This window comes from Athene noctua, chromosome 29, assembly GCF_965140245.1.
Source record: "Athene noctua chromosome 29, bAthNoc1.hap1.1, whole genome shotgun sequence".
Classification (NCBI taxonomy): domain Eukaryota; kingdom Metazoa; phylum Chordata; class Aves; order Strigiformes; family Strigidae; genus Athene; species Athene noctua.
In genome coordinates, this window is record NC_134065.1 from 2,037,787 (window position 1) to 2,051,610 (window position 13,824).

Below are 13,824 nucleotides of genomic sequence, written 5' to 3' on the forward strand. Positions count from 1 at the left end.
CTTGACTGACACCTGTCAATCAACCCCTGACAGCAGCTACTGGGCTCAGCCCAGTTTGTCCCAGCACCTTGAATATCCACCCCGGGAGGTACCAGGCAGGGAACGGGGCCACCATCACCCCATAAGCGCAGCAGATGCTCCATCTAGTGGCAGCCACGTCCCCAAGGCCGGGCCACGCTGTCCCCAGCCCCGGGCCACGAGCGGCAAAACACCCGAGTGGGGCGGGTTCAAGGGGTGCGGGAGGCTCCGGGCACCCCAGAGCCAAGGGGACCCCTGTGCTGGCACCGGCCACCACACAGGGAGGTGTGCGGAGGTGCCCACCCCCAGCACCCCCTCCCTGCCCTCACACTCACCCCACCAAAGCCCCGAGGACCCCCTGGTCCCCTCCTCGGGAACCCCCCAAAAGGACGTACCCCCCGCAGTCCCTGCTCCCGTCCCCCCGGGGCTGGGGCAGAGGTGGAAGAGGTGCAGCTTGTCCCCTCAAGGCACTCACAGCAGGAAAACAGGATCCTTCCAGGCGTGAGGAGGGAGTCACCCCCCCGCACCCCACTCTGGGGTGTCCCCCAGCTGCCCCCGCAGCACCCCGAGGCACACCCAGCCCTGGGGGTTGAAGGGACAGGGCTGGGTGCACCCAGTGTCCCCTTCCCCACCCCCTCCCTGAAGGGCTGCACCCAGGGGTGCCGCAGAAATGTGGGTGCTCAACAAGGGAGTGACAGTGTCTGGGCTTGTTCAGTGACAGCCTGAGTCACCCCGTGACTCTGCCCCAGGGCCAGAGCAAGCAGGGCCACAAGGGAATGGCATGTCCCAAACTGCAGGGAGAGAGGGGAGAGACCCTGATCCTTCCCCCCTCCCCACCCTATTTCTTTAGGTCCTACATAAACGCAGGGAGAGGGGCACCCAGGCAGGGCGAGGGTGCACACCCGAGCAGCCCTGCAGAGGCAGCCCCCGGCCCGCCCTGTGCTGGGGGGCTGCAGCCAGCAGAGGTAGAGGGTGAGAAACACAATACCACCCTGCGCTGGGTGCCGGTGGGAGGGGTGTCAGGGTGGGGGGGAGCTCAGATATTCTGGCAGCAGGGCGCCTGCCTGCCCTCCTGCTGCGTGGGCAGCACCCGGATGGGCTCGATGGTCGTGGTGGGGCCGAACTCTGACTCGGGCTGCCCCGTGATCTGCCTCTGCGACACGATGCGGTAGATCTCTGCCAGAACAGAAGGGAAAAAGAAAAAATAATTTTTTTTGAAGTACATATTTCAGTGGGGGACCTGCCCCCTCCCAAAACACACAGCTCAAGGGGTGCGAATCTGCACATCCAGGCGAGCAGGATCCCTCCCCAGAACGTACAAGCAGCGTCCTGGGAGGACGCGATGTCCAAACCCATCTCCCTCCTCCGCCCTGTTTCCTGGTTGCCCCCTACCCGAGAGGATGTTGTGGAACGCCGTCTCCACGTTGGTGGAGTCCAGAGCAGACGTCTCGAGGAAGGACAACCCGTTCTTCTCTGCAAGAGATGGATGAAAGGTGGATGCCACGAGCTGCAGCCACCCTGGGAGGGGACAGTGCCGGGCAGGGTGGGGAGGGGGAGATACCTGCAAAGCTCCTGGCCTCGTCGGTGGGCACAGCCCGCAGGTGCCGCAGGTCGCTCTTGTTGCCCACCAGCATGATGACGATGTTGGCATCAGCGTGGTCCTGCAGCTCCTTCAGCCAGCGCTCAGCGTTTTCATACGTCAGGTACTTGGCGATGTCGTAGACGAGCAGAGCTCCCACCGCCCCCCGGTAGTACCTGGGGGACAGCGAGGGAACAGGGTCACAGCAGGGCCCCGAGTGAGGGACACGGTCAGTGTCAGCGCTTCGTGGTTGGACTGGAGGATCTTCAAGGTCTTTTCCAACCAAGATGATTCTGGGATTCTGTGACTCGGGTGAGGAGTAAGAAAACTCACGCTGAGGTGATGGCCCGGTACCGCTCCTGCCCGGCCGTGTCCCAGATCTGAGCCTTCACCGTCTTGTTGTCCACCTGGATGCTCCTTGTGGCAAACTCCACCCCGATGGTGCTCTTGCTCTCCAGGTTGAACTCATTACGGGTGAAACGTGAGAGCAGGTTGCTCTTCCCCACTCCGGAGTCCCCGATGAGAACAACTAGGGAGGCACAAGCACAGCATCAGCCCCCCACCCCCAGGACATCCATCTGCATCCTGCAGTGCCAACCAGCCCGGCAGGGATGGGGGGAACCCCCCCATCTGCCCCCACCCCACCTCCATTTCATCCAGGGAGAAGCTGCAACTGCAAAGCTGCACTCGGGGAGCAGGACCAGCAGCCCCGCAACTACCTGTAAATACCCCTCAGGAAAATTCCCGCCATGGCCTGGAAGTGGACAGGGGTTTCCTTCCCAGCCCCAGAGACGGGAAGGTGCCACACGCACCCAAGTACACGAAACGGGCAGAAAACCAGAGCCAGGACAGCCAGGACAGAGGCCAAGCAGAACAGGGTCTCCTATTTCCAGCCCAAGCTCCAACCCTGAGGGCACCCAAGAGGACTTAAAGACACAGTCTGAAAGGAAGCATCCTCCTCCTCCTCCTCCTCCTCCTCCTCCTCCGCTGCTGCTACTGGTCCAGTCCATGAGCCAGGAAAGTCCCTGGGTGTGGGTTAGTTCAGTGCATTTTCTGCCTGTCCCAGATCTGGCTGGTTGCTGTAAAACCTGGTGCAACAGGCTCTGGGAAGGCTCTATCACGCAGCTCCCCTATCAAGTTTGTTGAGTTTATGACTCAACAGGTTTTGATTTTTTTTTTTTTTTTTTTAAATTCCCCCACTGCCGGTTCTGTTCATTCTCCAGGTACACTCAAACCACTTCACCCCCCTGCTCAGGGCACCAGGCCTGGGGGACACTTCTCCCCACCGAGATCAGACAATGGCAGGGCTGAGACCACACTGGGGAGAAAACATCGGGGCAGCCACACCAGCAAGGGACCCCCCGGGTACCCCACACTCATCACCGGAGCTGCAGAGCACGAAGGATTTACCTGGGTTTCTCAGCAAGACACATCTACGCTCATTCCAGGCTCAGCAGCCACCACCCTCCAAGGATGTTGCTCCACGTCCTGGATAACCCCTTCCCCACCAGCTCCAGCTCACAGGGACTTGACTCCCTTGCACGGGCTGGGGTGCAAAGATTCCAACAACGTAGCCACCCCCTTGCCAAAACCCTCATCGCAAGGGCAGCCAGCAAACAGCTCCGTGAAGCCCAGCAGCGTGCGGAGCAGCTCGCTGCGATCACCGAGGGCAGCTGGAAGGCACCGGAGCCTCGCTGGCCATCGCCGTGTCGGGGTGGCCAGGGACAGAGGGAAGGGTGGCTCCTCCACGCAGCGCTGATGGCTGCTACGTGGAGGCCCAGGATGACCACAACAGCCTGTGCTCCCCTGAACAAACCCGCAGAGAAACGCAGGCCAGTGATGAGCCAGGTTCGTTAACGCTTACTGGGCTTCGCCGCTTTGATCCGGGCTTGGTGTTTAATCAACGGGAAGTTGCTACTTCCCCCAGCTCAACCGCCGCATCCCTGATCCCCGGGCTCCTGCTGCCTCCGGCCCCACACGACCCCATGGCCCGGGGACGGGAGGGCAACACAGCTGATGCCTGCAAGAGCCCTGGCTGCCAGGGGACAGCACAAAGTAGCCAGGGGAAACTGAGGCACGAGGATGTTGTGCTGCATCACCCCTGTGGCCAGCAAAAAAAAAAAAAAAAAATATTGGTATGGGAAAGCTGCAGGAAAAGAGGCTGGGGGAGGGAGGAAGGAGCAGAGCCAGCCCATGCCAGGCTCACGCTGGGCTTGCAGAGCCCCCCATGGCCACAGCCACACTCCTCGTGCCGCGCCGGGGGTGCGGGGAGGGGGTGCATGGGGCAGGGAGCCAGCAGCTTTGGGGCACCCTAGTGCAGAGGGGGGATGTGCTCAGCCTTGAAGCTGAAGGGGATGAGGGACTCGAGCAGCGTCCCCCACCCCCGGCACAGCAGCATTTGACACGCTCAGGCCTCGCTGGCTCCCGACACGCAGCCTGAGCTGCTTAAAGCTGAGAGCACACGTCCTGGGAGCGCTGGTGAAACATCCTTGATGCATCACATCCCACCCCAGAGGGGGATGGAAACAGCCTGGAGCTCCGCTCGGAGCCCCGAGGAAGGGTCCAAGGAGCAGCCATGCCCAGGGCCACCTCTCATCTACCCCGAGCCACTCCAGCAGCATCAAGGGCCTTCCCGTGAGCAGCTACAATTTGCATTGTGCTTTGCAACAGGAGAAGGCAACCGATGCTCCCATCTCAGTGGAAATCAGGATCACGAGCGGTGACCATCTCCCATTTCTCAGTGGGAGAAGCTGGTCTCAGCAAAGCCATCTGACCCCAGAGAGTCCAGGCCCAGCTCTGTGCCCCGAAACATCAGCTTTGCCCCTACTTCAGGGGGGATGAGCAGACCTTGTGTTCAAAACTGAGTTCCCTTTTGTTTTATTTTTTATTTTTTTTAAAGGATTCCAGAGATCACGACCACACCGAGGAGGGGAATGCAGAGCCCAGTGCTGGGCTGCTCGCAGATCCTGGAGGATCACAAGGAAGGGATGGGCACCACAGGAGGACAACACACTGGGGCCACCTCGGAGTCGTGCTGCTGGCCCAACGCTGGGCGACAAGCCAAGCACAGACCAGCCAGAGGAGCTCCTGCCCTGGCACCTCGCGCAGAGGCACAACCCAGCCTCTGGCTGCATCAGAGTTTCCCGTCCCCCAGGTCCCAGAATAACTCCAGAGAGGAGGATTTTCCTGGGCAGGGGCCAGGGGAGGTGTGCAAGGAACCGAGGGCTACTGGAGGCTGGAATTACTGTGGGCCTTTCAGGCAGGGCTGCTCAGGGAGGCTGACTCACAGCCGGCCGTCGGGTGATCTCACTCCCCAGCTTTTATTGCTCGGGAGGTCGTGACGTTGCTGTCCCCTCGCTTCCCCTGTCACCCGCTCCAGCCACAGCACAGCGGCCAGGGCGAGGGGAGCGCTGCTAAGGGCGGGGGAATCAGAGGTGTGGAGGGGATGGTGGCTCAGATGGGGATGTTCCACAAGGGTGCTGGACCCCTACAGCCAGGAAAACCAACATCGCACCTCCAAGGGCCCAGCCCCGTCTCCCCTCGCACACCGGAGAGGTCACACCGTCACCAGCACCAGGAAGGACAACCCCGGAGCCCTGGATCCTTTCCCTGAACTGCAGCCGGGCGAACAGCACAGCTTTTCCTCTTGGGGTTGCTCGCTCAGCCCCCAGAACTGCTCCTCCTCCCCTGGCCCTGCTGAGGGGAGCACCCAAACCCGCTCAGAGGGGCTCAGGGGCCGGCACAGCACCCGCAGTGCCACACGCAGACCACCTCCCCCCCAGCCCTCCATCTCCTCAGCCTGCCCCCAGGGACCAGCCCCCTGCCCCGGGCACAGCCACCCCTCCTCTGAGTGCTGCATCCAGGTGAAGGCTCCAGACTCTTCCCACAGCAGTAACGAGCTGCTTTAATTAGCGCTAGGGCCACAAACAGCCACAGACCAGCTCCATGCAACCCCCCCAAACCACAGCAGCGTTTCAGCCTCCACCCTGAAGCCTCAGCACCCCCAACACCCACCAGCCCCCTGCCCAGCACAGGGGAGCACCCCGACAAGCCCCACCCCAGCACTGGGAGCTGGGTGTTATATCCCAGTACAAGCCAAAGCCTCAGCTCCCAGCTCCATCCCAGGGGGGTGCTGCACCACCCACAGCAGGCTGAGACTGAGCACAGCTCATCGCAGGCATGGCCAGAGCGGCACAGGTGACCCACCTTTGAAGAGATAGTCATACTCATCGTCCTTGCCCCGCATCTCGCCTAACACCACAGCCCCACTCCCACTGGGCTAACTGGGATTTCCGGGCCTTATCCAGCCCTGGCAGGGGCTGTCCCCTGCACACTCATTGGTGACACAGCCCTTCCTCCTCCGCACCCATTGGTGGCCGGGGCTGTCCGTCACCGCCCAGATCTGCTCACCTGGGCCAGGTGAGGGGGGGCAGGTATGTGGCTGCTCCCATGGGCGGGGGCTCTGCGCCCTGCTCAGCACCACCGAGCCCTGGGGTGCTCCGCATCGAGGCGGGGGGGGTCCTCATCCAAAGCGCTGCATGGCAGCAGGGAAAGGCCACCACCACCGCGTGCCCGTCTGCCACCCGTGGGGACAGTCGTGGCCCTGCCGAGCCACAGACACGACACAGGAGCTGGGCCGACACATCTTACGCGGCACAAAGCGCAAGCGAGTGCCCAGAACTAGAGGAAAATACGGAGAATCCAGCGGGAATTTTCCCATCTCCGAGGGGTTTCAGATAACCGGCTGAGGCCAAGTCAGGGTTTGGGTAAACTGATAAACCGCCACCCATCCCCTCTAAACCATCGAGGGTGTGGGGATGTGGCTGGGAAAGGGCGGACCGTGGCACCGGGCTGGGCTGCTTGGATGGCCACGAGCTCCGGAGCGTGTCGCGGAGGTGGGGACCAGAGGATGGGACCACAAACACGCAGGAATTCCAGCTCAGCAAACCTGCATTTCGCAAGTCCTTTAATGATTGCGTCACCGTTGTGCTGGACACGGAGCTGCCACCGGGCCCCTCAGCACCGGGCTCTGCACCCAAGCCCCGTGCAGATGAGTGGGACCCTCGCTAGGTCCTGCCATCACGCTTGTCCCACACCTGGGATGGGGACAGGGGTGTGCCAAGCGCTGCCACTTTGCTCCTTAGGGCTTGGGACGACCCCAGAGCAGTCCCCTGTGGGGACGGAGGCCTGTGGGGACAGTCACATCCCCAGCACGTGGCACAGGGTGGCCCCACGGGAGCCACCCCAGGGCCAGACGCAACCGGAGAGGGTCCCATCACTGTCACCATCCTGGCCAGAACCTCCTGGCTCCTTCCCCAGCGTCGAGGGGATCTCAGTCCTCTGCCCTGCGGGGCTGGAGGGGCTGGGAGGTCTGTGTGTGATGGTGGTGATGCTAATCAGGGCCTGGCATAAACGAGGCAGACAGAGAAGAGCTCCCAGCACCGGTGCTTCTCACTGTTTATGGCAGAATTTGGCCACTGTCTGGGCTGCTGGTCCCCACTGCACCAAGACAGGGGTGGCACCGCAGGCTGGGTGACACCAGCCTGTGCCGGTGGCCAGATGAATCTGCGTGGAGGCAGAGCCAGCTCCGTGCCACTGGCGGGTCTCGGGGCTGCAGGGGGGTTCCCCGGGGGCTTCCCGGGGTGCTGGGCTGGCTCAGAGGGCCACGCAGCATGGGCGCTTCTCCGTCTGCGCCAGGGCCGTGCTCTCGGGGCTCTCGCTGGCCAGCGTCACCGTGTTGCCTTGGCTGCTCCTCTGCTTCTGCTTCTGCACTTTGTGGAAGATTTCTGCAAAACAAGAGGTGCCGGCAGGGTCTGTGTGTCAGCCAAGGGCCCCCCGGGGAAGCAGGGACAGCTTCGAGCCTGCAGCCCCTGTTGCTCACACACCGGCCCCCCCTCAGCACGTCGGTGGCTCTCCTTCCCCTTTACGCAGCAGAGGGGGAGAACTGGGGGGTGACAAGGGAGCAGCTCCCCCAAATTGCATCCCTGCGGTGCCTGGGGAACTCCCTGCGCTTAGGCAATTTCCTCTTGCCCAACCTGGGATTAGTGCTTTGCCCTGTGTCGGAGCTGGCAACGTGCTGGGCCGGGCTGGCTCGGCATGGCACAGCACAGCACAGCACGGCACGGCATGGCATGGCATGGCACAGCCCCGCACACCCCGCTGCATTCCTGCCCCGATGCTGCCGGCTGCCACTCCTGCAGAGGTGCTCCTGGCCGAGCATCACCTCTCTCCCCAAGGTCCCCCCAGGTCCTGGCGGCCGGTTCAGCAGGGTGCTGCAGACGTTGAGTCAGGAGCTCGGGACAACAGGAAGGGGGACCAGGGATTATAGGGGGAGAAGGAGCCCCCAGGGCTTTGGGGATGCCCAAGGGCCGTGACAACAAAGTCATGGGGTGCGGAGGGCAAAACGCCCAGCACAAAAGGCCGGAAACCAAACCAGCCAGAAAGACAACACCAAAACCAGCCCCAAAGAGCTCATGTGGAGCTCACACGCTGCGTCCGCCCAGCCCTGTGTCCCCGGTAAGGGACCCTGCGATGCCCCGGTCCCCAGAGCCCCGCGGTGCCCCGGCATCGGTGCAAGTACCCTTCAGGATGGTCTCGAACGCCTGCTCGACGTTGGTGGAGTCCAGCGCCGAGGTCTCGACAAACAACAGCCCGTTGTTGTCTGCAACGAGAGGAGTCCCCCGAGATGACGCAGACCCCAGCGAGTGCACGGCTCCGTTCTGGAGCCCCTTTAGAGACGTTTGGGTGCCCACGTTGGGGCTGGTCCCTGCTCTCAGGGAGGTTCCTAAGCCCCCAGCCCCGTGGCAGGGTGCCAGCTTGTACCTGCAAACATTTTCGCCTCCTCCATGGGCACCTCTCGAGCCTGTGCAAGGTCGGTTTTGTTCCCCACCAGCATGACGACGATGCTGGCCTCAGCATGGTCGTACAGCTCCTTCAGCCAGCGGTCCACCACATCGTACGTCTGGTGCTTGGTGATGTCGAAGACAACCAGGGCACCCACAGCCCCCCGGTAATACCTACGGGAGAACCACACCATCACCCCACACTCCAGACACCCCTCACCCCCAGTATCCTCACCCATGGGTCACCAAGGGTGTCACCAAGGGTGTCACCACCCCGGTACCAGGAGGAGCCCCGGTTTTGGGCCTTACGCAGAGGTGATGGCGCGGTACCGCTCCAGCCCGGCCGTGTCCCAGATCTGAGCCTTCACCACGGCGTCTCCCACCAGGATGGTGCGGGTGGAGAACTCCACGCCGATGGTGGTGCGACTGTCGTGGTTGAACTCATTGCGGGTGAAGCGGGACAGCAGGTTGGTTTTGCCCACCCCGGATTCCCCGATCAGGACGACTGTGGAAAGAAGGGAGAAAACCCCCTGGAGCTGTCGAGGAAGGGAGAGAGCTGCTCCAAGATACTTCACAGAAATTCAGATAACTCTTTCTGACCCGAGTCAGAGCAGCCAGCAGCTCATTGCCTTGGCAGCGCTGGCAGCTGGGCTGTCCCAGCTGCTGGCACGGGGTGCAGGGGTGTCCCCCATCGCCAGACACCCCCAGATCTGAGCACAGAGTTACACAGAGGTGTAACACCCGGCGTGGTCACTCCTTCAGCAAACAGGGCTCCTGTTCCTGTGCCACCAACTCAGCCCCTCCAGCGCGGCCAAGCCCCCTCAGCTGAGCCCACCCATGTCTGCTGGTGTGGCCCCAAGTGCTGTTCAGGGGGGTCACAGCTACCATGCTCTGGGCAGCAGGAGCAGGGCAAGCCCTGGGTCACCCCACTGCGGTGGGCACCCAGCACTGGCAGCACCCCGGAGCCTGCCCACCTCCTCGCTGAGGCCCAACGGGGTCCGGCCGGTAGCACCCAGCAGAGATGTGGGACGCCGGGGCGCCGTGCCCACGGAACTCAAGCTGGGGGGGCGTCAGCCAGTGTCCCCGTTCCTCCAGCCCAGGTTTGACCCCCACGTCCTCTGCGTGTGCCACCACCCAGGTCACCGCAGCAGAAGGACTTTTAAACGCCCATCACTCTCGGGGGTTAATGGGCTAGTGCAGTGTTCCCATCTCACACACTCAGCCCCAGCGACTCAGCACCCCCCGCCCCACGCTGGCGGTTTGCCCAGTGTCCCACGTGAGCAGCTGTGGGGTGGACACGGGTCACCCCGTGCCTCCCTGGACGCCCATCTGCCAGCCCTGACCTCGCTGCCATCAGCTGGGGACACGGCCAAGGCCGGTGCTCCCCGACCCCCTGCAGCTCCCAGCGCACACCAGGGACGCTCAGCAACATCCTCATCTGGGACACAGCAGCCCTGGAGGGGGGCAGACACCCCAATTCCCTCCCCGCAGCCCCTGGCCTCCTGCTCCAGCCGTTTTGGGGAGGGGGGCTCACACCAAGCCCAGGACTCACCCTTGAAGACAAAGTTATAATCCTCGTCGGCGCTGCCCATGTCGCCCCAGCTGCCGCCCGCCCTTGCCAGCGCCGCCACCGCTTGGTTTCCTCCTTCCCGCTGCAAAGCCTCGAGCGGACGGTGCAGGGCGGGTCGGGCCGCCAGAGGCACCGAGGGAGGAGATGGAAGGGGCAAAGTTTCCTTTCTGCTGGGCAGCGAGCGGGGTTTGGGGGAGCAAGCAGGGTCTGGGGGAGCGACGGGCAAGGCCGGCCGGGTTGGCGGCGGAGCGCGGCCGGTTGACTCAAGGGGTGGGACTGGGTGTCGCGGCGCAGGTTGGGCAGGTAGTGTCACCCCTGGGACCGTCACGGGGCGGCCGGAGGAGGAGCCGGGGCCCGATCCTGGCTGCTGAGGCCGGCGCAGGCGTGGGGCAGGCCAGGGCGGGGTGGGCAGCCGGGCGAGCAGCTGAGCCCCCAGCTCAGCCCAGCGCCAACCGCCTGCGAACGCGTTTCCTCGCCTCTGCTGCCATCGTGTGAAAGCCGGGGAAACGGGAAGGGAAGGAGCACCCTCTAGCCCAGTGCAGGGGTGCAGGGGGGGCCCAGTTCCACCGTGACACAAGCCCCTCACAGCTCCTGGGCTGTCCGTCCCTGGTCTGACGACCCATCGCAGAGCTACGAGCACCCCCAGCCCGGCCCAGCAGGTGTTCCCCCCGCCCCAGCTCCTTTTATTCACAAGAGACACAAAAAGACACAAACATCAAACACTTTTATTCCCCCCCCTTGGTTTTTTGCTCCCCCCACTTTATTTTTTAAGCAGGCCCGAGCTCTGGGATGCCCGTGGGGCTGCTCACCCCCCGACCCGTGTTGGTGACAGCTTTTGCGTGGTGGCACCTCCGAGCTCAGGATGCGGCCACTTGCGTGAGCGGCTCCTCCAGGTACTGGACCAGCGCCTGCGCCTGCGAGTGGAGAGCGGCGTGAGCGGTACCCAGGCGGATTCTGCACCGCCCGCGTAATTATTTTAATTTATATGGCATTTTAGAGCCTTAAAAAGGTGCAGTGTGGCACCTGGGCTGGCACCAGGGAGCTTCTGCAAGGAGGAAAGAGGCGTCCCAGGCACTGCAAATTCCTCCACCGCTCCCATCCTCATCTTCAACAGCCCTTTCCCGCTCCACAGTGGGGACGCAGCCCTGTGGCCCCCTCGTTGTCCCCCCCCTCCCCAGCATTACCTTGGCCTTCAGCATCCCGAATCCAACCGTCTCCTTCGCATACATGCAGAGCAGCAGGTTTGCCACCCGCGTGATGGCCACTCGCCCCTCCTGCCCAGGGAGAAACAGCACCCATCGCACCCCCGGCTTGGCAGGGACCGCTGGCAGGGTCCCGGGGGACCCCCAGAGCCTCCCGGGGAGGGGAGGGCAGCCCCCAGCCCCACGTACCATGCAGTCCATGAGGATGAATTTGAGGTTGTCCTCATTGAACGCCTGGTGCCCGTTCTTGTCATAGGCCACCCAGATGTTGCTGGCGATGGCCGCGGTGACCCTGGCATCGGTGTCCCCGTAGCCCGAGTAGGCGAGCAAAGACCCCTCGTTGTTCAGCAGCCTGGAAATAAGATGGGGGGGGTGTGGCAAACTGGTGCCTCTAAACCCACAAAACCCCACTGCAGTGCCAGAGGGCTGAGCAAACCCCCCAGCGCTGCTCCCAGGACACCCCAGTTTTACTGGGAATTTTGGCAAGGGATGAGGGGGCTTCAAAGCCAGGAAGCTCTGGGGTGGCGCCAGTCACGAGCAGGGCAGCATGGGTCTGGGCACTAGTGTGGAGGGCACCGTGCACGTCCTCAGCACAGCCCCAGCACCCTGCGCAGCATCACGCAGGGCCCCAGCACCCACTGGCATCCCTTGCAAGGTCCTTCACCCCCTGGGGGGGACATTTCACAGAACCCCAGACTCATCTGGGCTGGAAAAGCCCCTGAAGCTCCTCCAGCCCAACCATGAGCCTCCCCCTGACCGTTCCCAACTCCCCCAGATCCCTCAGCGCTGGCTCAGCCCGACTCTTCAACCCCCCCAGGGATCCCGGGGACTCCCCCCTGCCCTGGGCAGCCCATTCCAACGCCCAACAGCCCCTTCTGCACAGAAATCCTTCCTCAGAGCCAGCCTGACCCTGCCCTGGGCAGCTTGAGGCCATTCCCTCGGGGCCTGGCGCTGGGGCCTTGGCTCCAGAGACTCACCCCCCCTCTCTGCCCCCTCCTGGCAGGGAGTTGCAGAGGGCCAGGAGGTCTCCCCTCAGCCTCCTCTTCTCCAGACTGAACCCCCCCAGTTCCCTCAGCCGCTCCTCCTTTTTTTTTTTTGTTTTTTTTTCCTAATTTTTAAAATGTTAAAATTTTAAAACTTCGAGGCCCGGGGGAAGAATGCATCTCGTCTGGGGAGGAGGAGCGTTACCAGCTGGCCCTGCAGCCCCCAGCACACGGGGGGGGCTGCCCGCCCTCGCCCCCCGGCCCCTACTCACAGGGTGCTCTGGACCCCGCCGGTGTTGGCCTGGCTCAGCACCTGCGTCAGGGCTTTGGGGCGCAGCATGGCCGCGGCCGCCCCGCTCCGGCCCTGCGATGGCGGGGGAGGATGGAGCAGGCCTCGGCCGTCGGCGGGGCCATGCTCGGCCCAGAGCACGCTGGGACTTGTAGTCCCCGGCCCGCGGCGGCCATGAGTGCCGTGGCCCGGGGACACCCAGCTCGGGGTGCGGGGGGGGAAGCCCGGCCTGGGGGAGCGCTGGGATCAGCCGGACACCCCCAAACCCTACCCCAGCGCTGCTGTTGGCACCGGGCGCCCCCGGGTCTGGGTCAGTCCCGGGAAAAAGGCCACGGCAGGGAGCGGGAGGCTGGTCCCCCACAGTGAGCCCCAAGGATGGGGGGAGCCAGTCCCCCATGGCGTGCCTGGCAAAAAGACGAGTGGCTTTTGAAAAGGGGGGTACACATGATGGGCCTGGGTGAGGGGGGTACATGATGGATCCAGCTAATGAGGGGTGAAGGATGGATCCAGTTAATGAGGGGTGCAGGGTGGATCCAGTTAACGAGGGGTGAAGGATGGATCCAGCTAACGAGGGGGTGCAGGATGGATCCAGCTAATGAGGGGTGCAGGGTGGATCCAGTTAACGAGGGGTGAAGGATGGATCCAGCTAATGAGGGGGTGCAGGGTGGATCCAGCTAATGAGGGGGTGCAGGGTGGATCCAGCTAATGAGGGGTGCAGGATGGATCCAGTTAACGAGGGGTGAAGGATGGATCCAGCTAACGAGGGGGTGCAGGATGGATCCAGCTAATGAGGGGGTGCAGGGTGGATCCAGTTAACGAGGGGTGAAGGATGGATCCAGCTAATGAGGGGGTGCAGGGTGGATCCAGCTAATGAGGGGTGCAGGATGGATCCAGTTAAGGAGGAGTGCAGGATGGATTCAGCTAATGAGGGGTGAATGATGGATCCAGCTAATGAGGGGGTGCAGGATGGATCCAGTTAACGAGGGGTGAAGGATGGATCCAGTTAACGAGGGGTGAAGGATGGATCCAGCTAATGAGGGGGTGCAGGGTGGATCCAGCTAACGAGGGGTGAAGGATGGATCCAGTTAATGAGGGGGTGCAGGATGGATCCAGCTAACGAGGGGGTGCAGGATGGATCCAGCTAATGAGGGGGTGCAGGGTGGATCCAGCTAACGAGGGGTGAAGGATGGATCCAGTTAATGAGGGGGTGCAGGATGGATCCAGCTAATGAGGGAGTGCAGGATGGATCCAGTTCATGAAGGGGTGCAGGATGGATCCAGTTAATGAGGATGGGGGCGCAGGATGGATCCAGCTAATGAGGGGGTGCAGGGTGGATCCAGT

At 63.0% G+C, this 13,824-nt stretch overlaps 3 protein-coding genes across 4 annotated transcripts; all 3 read right to left on the bottom strand.

The window, feature by feature from the left end:
• Window positions 1–655: 655 nt before the first annotated feature.
• Window positions 656–5,906, bottom strand: LOC141971778 (ras-related protein Rab-11A-like). The gene is made up of 5 exons (XM_074929358.1): window positions 5,804–5,906; window positions 1,931–2,126; window positions 1,580–1,773; window positions 1,411–1,491; window positions 656–1,194 (listed from the first exon to the last, which is right to left on the bottom strand). The coding sequence occupies exons 1-5, from the start codon at window positions 5,841–5,843 to the stop codon at window positions 1,055–1,057; spliced, it is 651 nt and encodes a 216-aa protein (XP_074785459.1). The 5' UTR covers window positions 5,844–5,906; the 3' UTR covers window positions 656–1,054.
• A 740-nt stretch (window positions 5,907–6,646) lies between these two features.
• RAB25 (RAB25, member RAS oncogene family) lies at window positions 6,647–10,264 on the bottom strand. The gene is made up of 5 exons (XM_074929359.1): window positions 9,992–10,264; window positions 8,749–8,944; window positions 8,420–8,613; window positions 8,178–8,258; window positions 6,647–7,383 (listed from the first exon to the last, which is right to left on the bottom strand). Exons 1-5 carry the CDS (start codon window positions 10,029–10,031, stop codon window positions 7,253–7,255), a joined length of 642 nt encoding a protein of 213 aa, XP_074785460.1. The 5' UTR covers window positions 10,032–10,264; the 3' UTR covers window positions 6,647–7,252.
• Window positions 10,265–10,714: 450 nt separating this feature from the next.
• On the bottom strand, window positions 10,715–12,621 carry LAMTOR2 (late endosomal/lysosomal adaptor, MAPK and MTOR activator 2). 2 transcript variants are annotated; one of them, XM_074929360.1, is made up of 4 exons: window positions 12,467–12,621; window positions 11,401–11,563; window positions 11,194–11,283; window positions 10,715–10,923 (listed from the first exon to the last, which is right to left on the bottom strand). In XM_074929360.1, exons 1-4 carry the CDS (start codon window positions 12,532–12,534, stop codon window positions 10,867–10,869), a joined length of 378 nt encoding a protein of 125 aa, XP_074785461.1. In that variant the 5' UTR covers window positions 12,535–12,621; the 3' UTR covers window positions 10,715–10,866. The 2 variants fall into 2 exon arrangements, with proteins under 2 accessions (XP_074785461.1, XP_074785462.1); XM_074929361.1 differs by lacking the exon at window positions 11,194–11,283.
• Between the last annotated feature and the right edge of the window lie 1,203 nt (window positions 12,622–13,824).

Bases quoted from the DNA above. Each gene is read 5' to 3' on its own strand.
- LOC141971778 (XM_074929358.1), bottom strand. From the start codon at position 5,843: ATGCGGGGCAAGGACGATGAGTATGACTATCTCTTCAAAG. The intron at 2,127-5,803 runs GTGGGTCACCTG...GTGCCTCCCTAG, and splicing joins GTATGACTATCTCTTCAAAG to TTGTTCTCATCGGGGACTCC. The intron at 1,492-1,579 runs GTATCTCCCCCT...CATCTCTTGCAG, and splicing joins CGAGGCCAGGAGCTTTGCAG to AGAAGAACGGGTTGTCCTTC.
- RAB25 (XM_074929359.1), bottom strand. From the start codon at position 10,031: ATGGGCAGCGCCGACGAGGATTATAACTTTGTCTTCAAGG. The intron at 8,614-8,748 runs GTAAGGCCCAAA...GTTCTCCCGTAG, and splicing joins TACCGCGCCATCACCTCTGC to GTATTACCGGGGGGCTGTGG. The intron at 8,259-8,419 runs GTACAAGCTGGC...CTCTCGTTGCAG, and splicing joins GGAGGCGAAAATGTTTGCAG to ACAACAACGGGCTGTTGTTT.
- LAMTOR2 (XM_074929360.1), bottom strand. From the start codon at position 12,534: ATGCTGCGCCCCAAAGCCCTGACGCAGGTGCTGAGCCAGGCCAACACC. The intron at 11,564-12,466 runs GTGAGTAGGGGC...TCTTATTTCCAG, and splicing joins GGCGGGGTCCAGAGCACCCT to GCTGCTGAACAACGAGGGGT. The intron at 11,284-11,400 runs GTACGTGGGGCT...CTCCCTGGGCAG, and splicing joins TCATCCTCATGGACTGCATG to GAGGGGCGAGTGGCCATCAC.